General features: G+C 38.4%; 1 protein-coding gene across 3 annotated transcripts in view; it reads left to right on the forward strand.

Annotated features, from left to right (window-relative positions):
• The window catches only part of SERPINI1 (serpin family I member 1), an 89,776-nt gene extending 78,163 nt beyond the window's left edge, over positions 1-11,613 (forward strand). For all 3 annotated transcript variants that reach the window (XM_034957693.3, XM_003817689.7, XM_003817690.6), the window contains exons 7-9: positions 9,009-9,095; positions 10,495-10,584; positions 11,291-11,613. In XM_034957693.3, the coding sequence (XP_034813584.2) occupies positions 9,009-9,095; positions 10,495-10,584; positions 11,291-11,367 (254 nt within the window). In that variant the 3' untranslated portion in view covers positions 11,368-11,613. The remainder of the gene's footprint in view (positions 1-9,008; positions 9,096-10,494; positions 10,585-11,290) is intronic.
• Positions 11,614-15,315: the final 3,702 nt, after the last annotated feature.

Genomic DNA, 15,315 nt, shown 5'->3' on the forward strand with positions numbered 1-15,315 from the left:
ATACTCTCCCTTTATTTCTTCCAGTGGCTGGCTCCTTTGTATTCCTTCATTCTCAGCTAAGATTTGCCCTCTGAGACCCACCTTTCTGAATAACCTGTGTCAAATAGCTCCTCTTCGCTGCCCCAGTCACTAACCAACATATCACCTTATCTTGTTAGCTTAGTTATACTTACTATACCCTGAAATTGTAGTCATTTATTGATTCACTTTTTTATTGTTCTTTTATTTGATGTCTGCTTTCCTCTCATTAGGAAGGAACTATTTAGTTCATCATAGTATACCTGGTGCATCTGGCTCATAGTAGGTGCTCAGCACATGAATGAATGAATGAATGAACCAATAAATGAATGTTTGCTGGTTTTGTAAAAAATCTATCCAGAAAAGCAAACAAAGAAACATTATTCCTATCGTAAGAGAACTCAAATTCTAGGAACTTTTATAAATTTCATGGGTGGGGCTGAAGCTAAAAATATTTTGGCAACTAAAGCACAGAGACACTTTTGGTATGCTAGGGTTCTGTTATAATACTCTCGTCATTTTGTTATTTTAAGCATGCCGTTCATGACGCAGAAATCTATTTAAATTGGCTGAATTTAGGAACAGTGCCACAGAGGAAGTAGTGGCCTACACTTGCATGATGGCTATCCTGCAAGCATGATGTTAATCTCAGATACTTAGAGCCTTTGGTGCCCTGCACAATACCGCATATGTAGTGGGTACTGAAGAAATATTTACTAAGTGACTGAATGAATGCCTTTGTAGTCTTGCCCTGCTTTTTTCAGAAGAGCTTGAATTATTGCCCAGTTTTTCTCTGGGGGAACCTAGGGTTTACTGGCCCTGTTCCCATCTCATCCATTGTAAAAATCCTGGCCTCATGCTGCCTGGAGGAAAGTAGGACCAGTCATTTGGCAGCACTGTCTGCTGTGGCCAGAAGGAAAAGGCTGCTTGGTGCCAGCAGATTTAAAAACAAAAAACTATTTGCCTTTGCTTGATTGATTGAGAGAATAGCTAACTTTTCTCTAACCAACAAGACAAGCTCATCAGTGTAAGTCTCCTTCATACCCCTTTGCATTCTGATTCAATTTATCAAATATCTGAGTGCATACCTGGTACCCGGCAGTGTGCAAGGTGTTGTGGATGAGATAAGTACAACAGGCAAAGTCCAGGCCTTGAAGAGTGTATGGCCTAGCAGGAAAGATGGTCTTGATTGTCTACTGCATGACATCGCTTGTTTCTCTGCATGACCTGATCTACTTCTAAGATTTTGTGGCTGCAGACACATGCTTGCTTAGACCACTTTCTGGTTATATTTTATTTTAATGAGACTGCTTGAAATTTGTCTCAAGAAAAAAAGGCTTCATTTTCTTTTTTTCCCCTTAGTACCTGTGATGTGATTTCTTTTTCTTTTTTTTTCTTTTTTTTCTTTTTTGTGAGATGGAGTCTCACTCTGTCACTCAGGCTGGAGTGCAGTGGCACAATCTTGGCTCACTGCAACCTCTGCCTCCTGGGTTCGAGCAATTCTCTGGCCTTAGCCTCCTGAGTAGCTGCTATTACAGGTGCATGCCACCACACCAGGCTAATTCTTGTACTTTTAGTAGAGACGGGGTTTCACCATGTGGGCCAGGCTGCTCTTGAACTCCTAACCTCAAGTGATCTGCCTGCCTCAGCCTCCCAAAGTGCTGGGATTACAGGTGTGAGCCACTATGCCCGGCCTTCTTATTTGTCCATTTTCTTCTACTTATGTATCCAATGGGATGGTGTTTTTCTGAAGGCTGATTGTCTTAAGGTCTCATTTACAGGTGTAGACATTTGCTATCCCTCATGTAGCAGTTAATCATGATATGGGAATCCAAACGTTGCATTCAATCTTTGCTGTCTTTGAAATAAATACAATAGCACTAGTCTGCTGGATCCCATTCTCCTTACTCTTTTACTCAATCAGATTTTGAAGTCTTTTAGCACGTATGTGGCCTTTGCACTTTTTCCCTCTCTGCTGCTGTTGTCAATTTTCTTGGAACGTCTACTTTAGATTATTGTCTTATGTTTTATTTATTACAAGAATAAACTTAAAAAGAATTTGTTTTTGAGACAGGGTCTCACCCTGTGTCCAGGCTGGAGTGCAGTGGTGCGATCTTGGCTCACTGCAACCTCAACCTTCTTGAGCTCAGGTGATCCTCCCACCTCAGCCTCCTGAGTAGCTGGGACTACCACGCCCAGCTAGTTTTTGTAATTTTTTGTACAGATGGGGTTTTGCCATGTTGCCCAAGCTGGTATCCGACTCCTGGGCTCAAGCGATCAGCCCCAAGTGATCGGCCTGCCTCAGCCTCCCGTAGTGCTGGGACTACAGGCATGAGCCACAATGCCCGGCCTATTACAAGAATAAACTTTATAACCATAATTATGAACAGAGTTGTGGTCATAGTGCACATCAGATGACACTGAAAGACTTTATATACCCAAAGTCTTATAATATGAAATAGTTAACCACTTTCGTTCAACAATTACTGAAATCCTGTCTATGACAGTATACTGGGTTAAAGACTGGAAAATTGAACATTACCGGGAAACTCCCTCTACTAGGGTTAGCTCATTCTTTAGACCCTGCTATATGCCAGAAGACAAGGTTACTAAGAAAAATGACACAATCCTTGCCTTAAGGAAGTAGACTGTCCAGGAAGAGGGAAGCATCAGTGCAAATATGACATATTAGAAAGGCTTCAATAGAATTAGTTTCTGGGTTCAATAGGAGAGTGATCAGATCTACTTTAGTGATTTAGGAATTAGAGGAGAGCAGAAAAAGCCTCACAGAGCTAGATGCTGAGCTTCTAAACTAGATTAGGTGTCTTACTATACAACAAAAGTTGAGGGAGCTTCTAGGGAAACAAAGATACAGAAATGACAAAGCGTGCTATGTTGAGGCTGTTTCAGTTCATATAATTTGAAGCACGGCATATGGGGCAAAGAATGCTAATGGAAGGAAGCAAAGGCAGCCTGATGGAGGTCCTTATAGTTTATACTGAGCAGGTATGGAGGTTTGCAATATACTGAAGGTGAGGTGAGAGGGAGAGCAAGCAGGAGAGGGGATAAAATGTTTTAAGTGGAGTAGTGGCATAATTTGATTTGTATTTTGATAAGATCATCCCGGAGGAAGCTTTAAGGTGAACTGGAGGCAGTCAGGAGAGCATTTCTCTACTGCTGAGTCATGACACACTGTAACATCCATTGAAACTCATTCAAAAAGATGATTTGTGTATGTTGCTGAGTTTAATTTTCTGATTTCTAAGGAATTTTATCTTCATGCTAATAGGTGAGCTTGGTCTATGATTTTCTTTCTTATATTGTTGGTTTTTTTTCAATTTTTACAGCAAAGTAAAATATCCACAGATGAGTTTGATAGCTTTTATTCTCTTTCTAATGTCTAGAATGGTTTTACAACAGGCAATCCTATCTGTTCCTTGAAGATTTGGTTAAAATCACCTAGAAAACCATCTAGGCTTGGAGTCTTTAATTTCGAGGATGGAGAAAGTTTTTGTATACTGATTCAATTACTTTAATGGTTACTGGATTATTCAAATATTCTATTTTTTTTCCTTGACTCAATTTTATTTTTATTTATTTTTATTTTTATTTTTTTGAGACGGAGTCTTGCACTGTCGCCCAGGCTGGAGTGCAGTGGCCGGATCTGGGCTCACTGCAAGCTCTGCCTCCTAGGTTCACGCCATTCTCCTGCCTCAGCCTCCCGAGTAGCTGGGACTACAGGCGCCCACCACCACGCCTGGCTCATTTTTTTTGTATTTTTAGTAGAGACGGGGTTTCACCATGTTAGCCAGGGTGGTCCCGATATCCTGACCTTGTGATCTGCCCACCTCGGCCTCCCAAAGTGCTGGGATTACAGGCGTGAGCCACCGTGCCCGGCCCAATTTTATAATTTACACATTTCTATAAAATAATCTAGCTCATGGTAAATCTCTTCATTTTCAAAATTATTCGCATAAAAAAGAACAAATACTTTTTTAGGATAGATGGAAATATTTTGGTTTTTTGTTTGTTTGTTTGTTTGTTTTTGAGATGGAGTTTCACTCTTTTCACCCAGACTGGAGTGCAATGGCATGTTCTCGGCTCACCGCAACCTCTGCCTCTCAGGTTCAAGAGATTCTCCTGTCTCAGCCTCCCTAGCAGCTGGGATCACAGGCACACGCCTTCACGCCCGGCTAATTTTTTTGTATTTTTAGTAGAGACGGGGTTTCACCATGTTGGCCAGCCTGGTCTCGAACTCCTGACCTCAGGTTATCTGCCCGCCTTAGCCTCCCAAAGTGCTGGGATTACAGGTGTGAGTCACTGTGCCCAGCCAAATATTTTGTATTTTATTTGTGGAGAAAGGTTCACAGATATATGTATATCTATCAAAACTTATCAAATCATGTATAATAGATATTCATAGTAAATAACTTATAATCTCATAAAGTTAATTAACATTTATCTGCAGAAAATTATACATAGTATTTTTTGTGATAAAAAATTATTTTCCATATTCTTGGGTATGTTCTTTTTTTGCTCTTAATATTGTTTATTTGGACAATCTCTTTTTTTTTTAATGAATTTTGTTTAAAAGTTTGTCCAGTTCATTATCTTTTAAATAACTAGCTCTCTGAGAATAACCCTTAGCATCTTTGTTTTCTTTCTCTTTCTGCTGTAAGTACCTTGCAATATCCCTGCCACAACTACCACCACCATCATTTTGGTGGGGCAAGTGCGAACAGGCAAGAAAGTAGGTGACTAGAGGATATTACAACATTTGGGACAGAGGCTAGAAATAACGGGTTGATTTTTCTTATTTCAAAGTGCCTACTGCAGCCAGCTGGTCAAGCGTCGTAGCTATTGGAGGCAATTTCCTATGTGCAAATTGATGTAGTTGGAATATTATGTGGTGTCTTTGAGGAGAACCCCTTTTAGAATTCTTCAGAAGGGCTTAGCTGACAATGTGGATACTCATTACCCTGTAGGAACTTGGTTCTAGCACCTTTGTATTCAAGGTCATGATATTGGCTCTTGATGCTTAACTCACAGACTGATGAAAATGGGCAGCAAAATCTGAAAATAATACAGCATCAAATAGCTGCTAGTTAATATATTTTACTGTCTTAAAATTTATTTTTTAAATGTTTTCTTTTTTATTATTACTATTTTAAAATTAAAATTAGTATTATTTTATTTTACATAGAGATGAAGTCTCACTATATTGTCTAAGCTGGTCTTGAGTTTCTGGGCTCAGGTGATCCTCCTGCCTCAGCTTCCCAGAGTGCTGGGATAATAGGCATGAGCCACTGCGCCCAGCTACTGTCTTGAAATTTATGTGCTGATTTTACCAACTAAATATATTCGGTTACTTAACACAATTTAAATTTTTCTTAAAAAAAACACTACTCTTTTGGATTTGAGGGAGCTAATTATACTTTATTACTAAATGTGAAAACTTGATTGCTTTTTTATTTTTCTTCTAGTCAACAAATACATTCTAGAAGAAAACATCATAATATGTGAAATGGACTATTTAATAATGCACTACTTATATCTTAATACCAAATAAGATCTGAGGAAGTAATGTTCCCGTTAAAAGTATATTCAGAGATGCCATTGTTAGTTGTCTTGGGGCTTATTCAAAGTAATCAGGTCCTCTGTAACAGATGTACCAAAATGTTGAAAATCCTTCCTTATATGTACAAGATAATTATGTGCTTTTCAAAGCTTGAAGGAAAATGTATTTTGTGGGTAGAACTTGATACTTACAAAGTCTAACTAAGCAACCTAATGGGAAATCAATTATGCTTTTAATGGTGCTGGACATCAGCAACAAAGTTATTTATCTGAAATCTGAATTAGATCTCCTGGAATTGAAAGGGGGGTTATAAATTTGAGTAATTCTTTTTCTTACTCTCCTGTGCTCTTTCGAAAAATGTATTTGAGGCATCTTTTGTTTGTTTTGTTTCTTTCTTAGGGAAAAGTTGAAACCCCAAGATTGAATGCCATTTTATGGTTTGCTAGGGCTGCTGTAACAAGTAACAGGCTGAGTGGCTTAAAAAACAGAAATTTATTTTCTCACAGCTCTAGAGGCTGTAAGTCTGAAATAAAAGTGTCAGCAAGTTGGTTTCTTCTGAGGCCTCCCTTCTTGGTGTGTAGATGGCCGTCTGTCCCCTCTATCTTCACGTGGTATATTAGTCATATTTACATGATGGCAGTGGTGGCCTGTCTGGAGTGGCCGCTCCCATGACCCCGGCTGCAGCAAGGGAGGGAGGAGCAGCCAGGGCTTCATGCTCCACGGAGCCAGCAGGAGCTGGGAAGAAGTGGAAGCCTGCCCCCTTCTGAGTTGGAGAGGCAGGAGCCCAGCCAACCTGGGCACAGCTGCTGTGGACCTGGGCATCTCTGCACTCTCCAGGCCCAGGAAACCCCTGCCCACTGCAGGCTCAGAAGTGCCTGCTCCTACTGCCTGGCCTCTCCCTGATCCCGGAGACCACTCTGATTTCTGAGCAAAGTTGTGGCCTAGTCCAGGTGCTGTCATGAGCTGGCCGGGTGTGCACATGCCTGGGGCAGTGCTGACACATCAACCCCCTGCCGACTGGGCCCCCTCCAGACTTTGGGCACTGATGAGCATGGGAGGGAGGCCAAGAGGGGGCTAAAGGCAGCTCAGTGCAGGCCTGCAGGCGCCGCTCAGCACGGACAGCCTGGATGCCATGGGTACTGTGGAGGGCAGGCCAATGGTGGCAGGAGGCAGACAGGCTCCTGGGTGGAAAGGGGAGGGTCCCCAATGAAACCCCACCTTCAGGCCAGGGATGACCTGAGGCCTGGGGTCCAGGCTGCCAGTTCTGTGGACCAGAATGAGAACTTACGGTGCTTTTTCCGCGCCACCTGTGGCCACCCATGGATCAATCAGCACATACTTCCTCCCCTCTGAAGCCTATAAAAACCCCCAAACTCAGTCAGACTTGAGCAGATGACAGGATGACCTGCCTGCAGAGAGGAGCTACCCACTGTGGGTCTCCTCTCTGCTAAGAGTTGGACACTCGTTGGGACAACCCGCCTGCAGAGAGGAGCTACCCACTGCAGTTCTCTGAGCTGTTCTGTCACTCTATAAAGCACCTCTTTTCCTTGCTCACCCTCCACTTGTCTACATGCCTCATTCTTCCTGGATGTGAGACAAGAACCTGGGACCCACCAAATGGCGGGACTGAAAGAGCTGTAACACAAATAGGGCTGAAACATGCCCCTTGCTCGCCGTGTTGTAGGCAGCAAGAAGGAGAGAAGAGAGAAGAGAAGTGCCGTGGCCCTTCAGGGAGCCCAGACCTAGTAGCTCCCGAGCCAGGGCTGTGACACCCGCTTTGAAGCTCTGCGGTTCCTCGTGTCTCCAAGCTTCCAAACGCCACCACATTTCCTGGTGCCAGCAGTGGAAGCTGCTTGTGGTACTTCTGGTCCAGCTGCAGCCTAGCAGTGAGCCAGCACCCATGCCAGTGCCTGGAGCTGCCTGCCCCACCGTAGCCAGAGTGCCTGACTGTGTGCAGCAGACAGACCCCATGCTCGCTCACTCACATGCCTCTCACCACTCTACACCTGGCTGGCCCTTGGCAAGTGTGGGATCCGGGCTGGTAGCACAAGCCAAGTGCAGCCTGCCAGGCCTAGTGGGCACAATGAACCCAGCAGGCCTAGGCAAAACTCAGGCAAAGGCACCACTGGCAACAGAGGTTTCCAGCTGATGAAGCGACACCCCAAGGATCCTGTAACATATGTATGTGTAAATATACAAACATATATACATACATAATTAGTCATTATATACATATTTATGAAGAGAGAAAAATTTTAAGGAATTGGCTCATCATTATGGAGGCTTTGGATGCTCAAAATCTTCAGGTAGAGACCTGGAAAAAAATTGCAACCCAAAGGCAGCCTGCTGGCAGAATTCCTCCTTGCTTGGGAAGGGCCAATCTTTGTTTTATTAAAGCCCTCAGCTGATTGGATGAGGCCTACCCACATTGTGAAGGTAATCTGCTTTACTCAAAGTCTACCAATGTCAATCTCATCTAAAAGCACTGTTATAGAAACATCCAGACAGTTTGACTAAATATCTGAGCACCATGGCTCAGCCACGCTGACACATAGAGTTAATTAACCATTACACAGGGCCTTCCCTCTGTACCTGTCTGTGTCCAAATTTCCTCTCCTTATAAGAACGCTAGTCATATTGGATTAGGACCCACCCTAATGACCTCATTTAAATTTAAAATTCTGTCTCCAAATATAGTCAATCTCTGAAGTACTGGGGGTTATGACTTTAACATATAAATTTGTGTAGAACATAATATAGCCTATAACAGCCATTACCTTAAAACAGGCATAAATAGGAAGGGAAAAACAGTCCTCCTAATGCTAAAAATGTGTTATTTCCTCTTATCTTAGGATAAAAGGTGTTTGTGAATCCTCAGATAAACCAATTAATTGTAATGGAAAGTAACTTTTTCATAAATTTACATTATGAATCTAGAAGTCAATTTCATTTTTCTTTGCCAAGGGTATTTACATTATCATAGTAATTAAATATTAGGTTAAAAAAGGAAAAAATTTTTTATTCTGGCTGTTTCTGAATTTTTACTTGTTTTCATTTCATACTTTTATATTTAAAATTAAAGAGCAATGTGTGAGATATTTTAGTCTTGACTTATGAAATAATTTGAAGTCACTAGTAAAAAAAGTTTCCACTTTTTCTGAAAATATAAGACATACATATGGGAAAACCACCAATAAAAACAGAAAAGAAAATTAGCAAAAGAATATAAAATGAGGGCAAATTAAAAACCACATCTTCAATGGTTATCTCATTAATGAAATCTTTTAACATTATCTCCTAGGTTTTCTTCAGTATCCCAGTCTCTTAGATCTCTAAAATCCATTTAACAAAAGGGCAAAATATTTTCCTATCTCTGAATGAAAAAAAAAAATTTCTGATTCTCTTTTTGCAGATAATAAGGAGATTTTTCTTTCCAAAGCAATTCACAAGTCCTTCCTAGAGGTTAATGAAGAAGGCTCAGAAGCTGCTGCTGTCTCAGGTACTGTTTGCTAGAATCTTCTCCCCTCTTCTAGATTTGTATTTTTAGAGCAATCTTGAGTGGGGAGTGGGGTCATTTTCAAAATGAAGCCAAAAAAGTCACTCTGCTCTAACTTAGAAGTCAAGCAAATGCTGAACCAGCCGGAATTTTCTAAATAGAATGTGAAGTGTGAACTCACTCCAGTGCCCCTTTACAGATAACTCTCATCTTCATTTTCTCTCTAATGAGAGACAGGAGGACATTGGCAGTTCTGCGAAAATAGATTTTTCTGCTGTGCTGCCTGTTTAAATATTTTAAATATTTTCCTGCTACCCATTTAAACATTTTTCTTCCTACCAAATTATTTGCTGAAATTGATTCTTAATTTTGTCAGCAAAAAGTTCTTATTTTTTATTTTCATGGTTACATGGCAAATGTATATATTTATGGAGAATATGGGATATTTTTGATACAGGTATGTAATGCATAATAATGACATCAGGGTAAATGGGGTATTCATCACCTGAAGCATTTATAATTTCTTTTTATTACAAACATTTCAATCATACTTTTCTAGTTATTTTTAAATGTACAACAAATTGTTGACTTATAATCACTTTGATGTGCTATCAAATACTAGATCTTCATTCTATTTAACTGTATTTTCGTACCCACTAACTATCCCAACATACCCCACCTCTATCACTTTCATGATAGGATAGTATTTTCAGAAATAAATAAGAGCATAGTAGCCTCAGGCATCAAGACAGCTTGAAATCTTACATGTAATCTGGACTTTCTTTTGACAATTAACTATACTGCAGCAAGTATATATCATCTTATAATGAGGATCTCAGGGGAATTTAGTAGCCCAGTCATAGGATACCTCGTTGTATCTCTCACTGTTATATTTTCCCTTTAATCACTGCCATCTTGACCACTTACTAGAAACCTGGTGACTTCCTATGTAAAAATACCCGCTTCAGACAAAAGAAATAATGATTTGAAAATATAGAGAAACTCTCTTCAGTTTTTGTTTGGGGATTTTTTTCTTTATTCTCCCCCTTCCTTTTACTCAAAAGTCATTTTAGTAAAGACACACATATTTATGTGAGGCTGAGAATAAACATTTCATAACAAACAGAATAAATTGTCCTATTATTTTTAATGGAGTAGAAGGAAGAAATTGTTTGTTTGTTTTGTTTGTGGTGTGTGTTTGTTTTGTTTCGTTTTGCTTTTTAAAAAGATCAAGTAGAAATGTTAACACCTTTATAATTTTTCTCCAGTTAAGTCTTTAAAATCTTGTTTCCTGTAAATTGTTGTCTTTGCATTAGGTGGATAGGCATAGATGGTTTTGAGGAATTACTCATTAGTCTCTGCACATCCACAGACATATAATTACTTTTTCTCTGCACTGTAGGAATGATTGCAATTAGTAGGATGGCTGTGCTGTATCCTCAAGTTATTGTCGACCATCCATTTTTCTTTCTTATCAGAAACAGGAGAACTGGTAAGTTTATTATGAAAACAAAATTTTATTTACTAGGTCACAAAGAACCTCTTTTTTAAATGGAGATTTTTTTTCTCAGTACTCATCATATAATTTCTTTTCACAGTTTTATTTATTTATTCTTTTTCCGGAGATTGACCAACTGAATTATCAGATAGTTTATAATGTTGAAATGATTTTTTTTAATGAAAATAAGGCTGGTGAGGTGGCTCAGACTTTAATCTCAGCACTTCAGGAGTTCCAGGCAGGGAGGATCACTTGAGGCCAGGAATTCAAGACCAGCCTGGGTAACATAGTGAGACCCCATTTCTACATAAATAAAAATTTTAAAAAATTAGCCAGGCATGGTGGCACATGCCTGTTATCCTAGCTACTAGAGGTGTTGGGGGTGGAAGGAATGCTTGAGCTCAGGAGTTCACAGTTACAGTAAGCTCTGATAGAGCCACTACACTCCAGCCTGGGCATCAGAGCAAGAGCCTTTCTCTAGAAGGAAAGAAGAAAGGAAAGGAAAGGGAAAGGGAAAAGGAAGGAAGAGAGAGAGGATGGAAGGAAGGACAGGAGGAAGGAAGGAAGGAAGGAAGGAAGGAAGGAAGGAAGGAAGGAAGGAAGGAGAAAATAACATATTTTCATTAATTGTAAGCAAGAAGGAAGATAAATATTTTATTATTTTGTTCACCCCCTTTTGTTTACTTCTAAACCAATACAGGTACAATTCTATTCATGGGACGAGTCATGCATCCTGAAACAATGAACACAAGTGGACATGATTTCGAAGAACTTTAAGTTACTTTATTTGAATAACAAGGAAAACAGTAACTAAGCACATTATGTTTGCAACTGGTATATATTTAGGATTTGTGTTTTACAGTATATCTTAAGATAATATTTAAAATAGTTCCAGATAAAAACAATATATGTAAATTATAAGTAACTTGTCAAGGAATGTTATCAGTATTAAGCTAATGGTCCTGTTATGTCATTGTGTTTGTGTGCTGTTGTTTAAAATAAAAGTACCTATTGAACATGTGACTAGATCTATTTTTTTATTTTAGAAGTTGTAGTATAAAGATATCTCTAGGTGAACTTTGGAAACAATGTTTCTCTACCTCTTAAATCTCTTATGCAGGATCAAAACATCATAGTAAAATAGCATTATAAAATGCATAACAAGCAATAACAAGTGAGGTGAAGACAGGTACTCCACAAAAATTCTCACTGTCATTTCTTGGAAATAAGTGTATAGTGTAGGCAAAAGAATACAAACTGGACATCTTTCGTATTGCTTCATGACAAGACCTGTTAGAAAAAAACAACAGAGCTATGCAAATCTCAGATACCTATAGCTCATTTTTCCAAATCATTGAAAATTCATTTGGCTTCATATGCCTAAAGGAGTTTACAAGTCTGGTGTATCACTGTGTTTTGTTGCTGTAAGTAAAATCCAAGCTACAATTTCCCAAAAGCCCCAAAATAAACCACACAAGCAAACTAAAAATAAAAATATGCACTTTGGCACGTCACGGGAGAGTTAATTAGAAAAACCATGCTAGCACGCATACTGGAAAATGGCAAGTCACGGGACTGAACGCTGCCCACAGAAGTGTTCTTGTTTGCTCTACATGGGGCTTTTACATTTTGAATGTCTGTAATTGGAGTATCATGTTCCTTGTTTCTCCCGTTAATTACCTGAGTGGCTACTGGACGCATTTGTGTTTGAGATCTGGAGAGAGTTATAAGTAGCTCTCTGCAGAATATATTGGTCTTATTTTCTAATACAATAAATAGTTGATTCCAAAGGAGGTAGTGTCAACTTCAAGATCTCCAGTAAATTACTTTATCTTTTAATATTTCTTGGAAAAAAAAATTTCATAATATCTCATGAAATGAACTATTTCTGTTTAATGCCAAATTTGTAATTCTATGATGAACAGTTTCAGAAAAAGTTTGACACATTTCAAAATTTAACAGAAACAGTTTGCATGTTACTTTCTTATGTATTAGGTATTGTGCTGATTTGGACCTGTTTACAAGAATTGTTATTATCAATTATCATTAACTTTAATTCAGTTCATGAGAGTTTGGGAAAACCAGGCCAGATCTTAGACGTACTAAATTCAAAAACTTGAAAATCCACTTTTTCCCCCAAGCTTTCTTGGTGAATCTGTTACATGCTAAATCTTGAATACTGCTAAAGTAAAGGGTACATATGGAATACTCACTTATAACCAGTTTTTTAGATATGGTTAATTTATAGAAACTTAGATCAATCAACAAGTGTATTAAATCAATGCTTCTCAAACTTTATTGTGTAATGGAATCACCTGGGGATCTTATTAAAAATTCAGTTTATCATTCAGTAGGTCTAGGGGGTGGTCTGAATAGCCTGGAGTGTGTTTCTAACAAACTCCCAAGTAAGGCCTTTCATGTTTGTCCACAGACTGCTGTTTCTCACTTTGTTAGCATAACTCTACTTAATATTTGCATGTTTGATATTTTTATAAATGGAATAGAATGTCTGTATAATTTTTATAGAGTTTGGAGGGATTTGGGGGTGTGGGGTGACAGTATCATGAAAAAATGCAATATACTTGTCCAAAATGGGGAAAAATTGTTTTACTATAAAGATTTTTTTTTTCTATTACATGCTATGGACAAATGCGTAATTCCTCTGCATATTAGAACACTTGAAATATATTCTTTAAAAATATGAAGATATTTATAGGCATTATTCACAAAAGAATTTATGGATGCCCAAGGACATAGTACTTAGCACAATCTTTTACAGCTTATATTTTCAGAAGACTTATAGTTTATTCACAGGTTATTATAGAAAAGTGCTCTTGTTTTCATGTGTAATATATACAGGTTGGGTTAACTGATGTTGTTTCAGTATTGATATTATGAGTTTGTGATATTCTTCATTACCATATCACTACTTGTTAAACATTATTTCTACATTTGTATGGCCATCAGTCAATGAAATGAATTACCTATAAGGAAGAGTAAATGTCATTAGGCAATCATGTGGATTTTTTTAATTTTTTAATTTTTGAGACGGAGTTTCACTCTTGTTGCCCAGGCTGGAGTGCAATGGCGCGATATTGGCTCACTGCAACCACCGACTCCTGGGTTCAAGCGATTCTCCTGCCTCAGCCTCCTGAGTGGCTGGAGTTACAGGCGCCCACCACCACGCCCAGCTGGTTTTTGTATTTTTTAATAGAGATGGTGTTTTGCCATGTTGGCCAGGCTGGTCCCAAACCCCTGACCTCAGGCGATCCACCTGCCTCGGTCGGCCTCCCAAAGTGCTGGGATTACAGGCCTGAGCCACAGTGCCTGGTCAATCATGTGGATTTTATAAAGCCCAAAATGCAACTTTTATTAGCTGATATTAAATTCTACTATTCAGAAGGTTTACCTTAAAATATTTCAATACCATTGAGATATCCTTTAAATAAGAAAAGATTCTCCTGTGTTGTTAGTATGCTTGTGGAATGCTTAGGAATAGAGTACTTGATAAACCAAGTTTTTCATTTTGTTTGACTTGGTTTATAATATCTTCAGTATTTTTGTTTGTTTTGAAAAAGCAACATAGTCAAGTTCAATTTCCTTTAAACGAATAAATTAATACACACACAGTATACAGTTTGCCAAAACTTTTTACTTTTTGAAACTTTTTCTTAGAGAAAATCAACATAATTATGTAGATTTTGCTTTTAAGTCTTGATTTTACTTTTTATGTATTCAATAGGCTAGACTGAATAGTTATAGACAATATAATCCTATAAGTTTTGACTTCATCATAGTAACCAAATAATTGTTAAAATCAGTCTTAAATAGAGATGATTATTTGAACACCAGAAAAAGTTGGGGTTTTATAAAAGTAATTAGAATAAAGAAAATATGGTGAAAACATTTTATTCTCATTAAGTATGTGTGCATTATACATATTATAATTCACTGCCTTTGGTGTATAATCAGCCTCTTGATTTATAATGATGGACATTTTTCTTATCTAAAAAAAATTCTTTTTTTGTTAACCAGAATGGCTTGGGGCATTTTAGTTATTGGCCAAAGGTTACTTGAAATGCATCTTTGTTAAGTATAGGTCTTTGTTGCAATGTTGAGAAAAGAAGATGAATATTTGTAATACAAAAAAATGGCTGCTAAAAAAATCAATAGCCTTACCATATTCTCAGAGGCTCACTACAACACTGTCTGTTACAGAGAGGATTCGTTTAGAGAAGCATGCCTTAGACAGAGGGCAAGTTTCTTTAGTTAAATGGCTTCATTATAAGACTGCCCCAAGGTATAGGCTCAATAAAAAATACCCTAACAAGGCTCCCATGTAGCTGTTTCCTTTCAGGAAAGCTAGTCTGCCTGTTAATATTTTAACACATTTTAAAAAATATATTGGACTAAACTAAAAACAAATCTCCAGCTTGAATAAAGTGCATCATTAAAATGAAATCCCAGACCCATATGAGCAGGGACCCAAAACACATTGTTTTAGTTCAGTTCTTGTTCTCAAAAAAAATGCTAGAATCACTAGGGATGATGTATCGGGACAGGGAAAAGGAGCGTATAAAGGAGTGCAGTTGTGTGGGCAAATCTAAAACCAGCATCCCTCAAGTCTTCACCATTTGATAAGTGGAACACACATACCAGCAACTTCTGGCCCACTTCCAGATCATATATTATTTAGAAGAACTTAGTTTGTATGTTTTTCTGCCT

This window comes from Pan paniscus, chromosome 2 (assembly GCF_029289425.2).
Source record: "Pan paniscus chromosome 2, NHGRI_mPanPan1-v2.0_pri, whole genome shotgun sequence".
In the NCBI taxonomy this organism is placed as follows: Eukaryota; Metazoa; Chordata; class Mammalia; order Primates; family Hominidae; genus Pan; species Pan paniscus.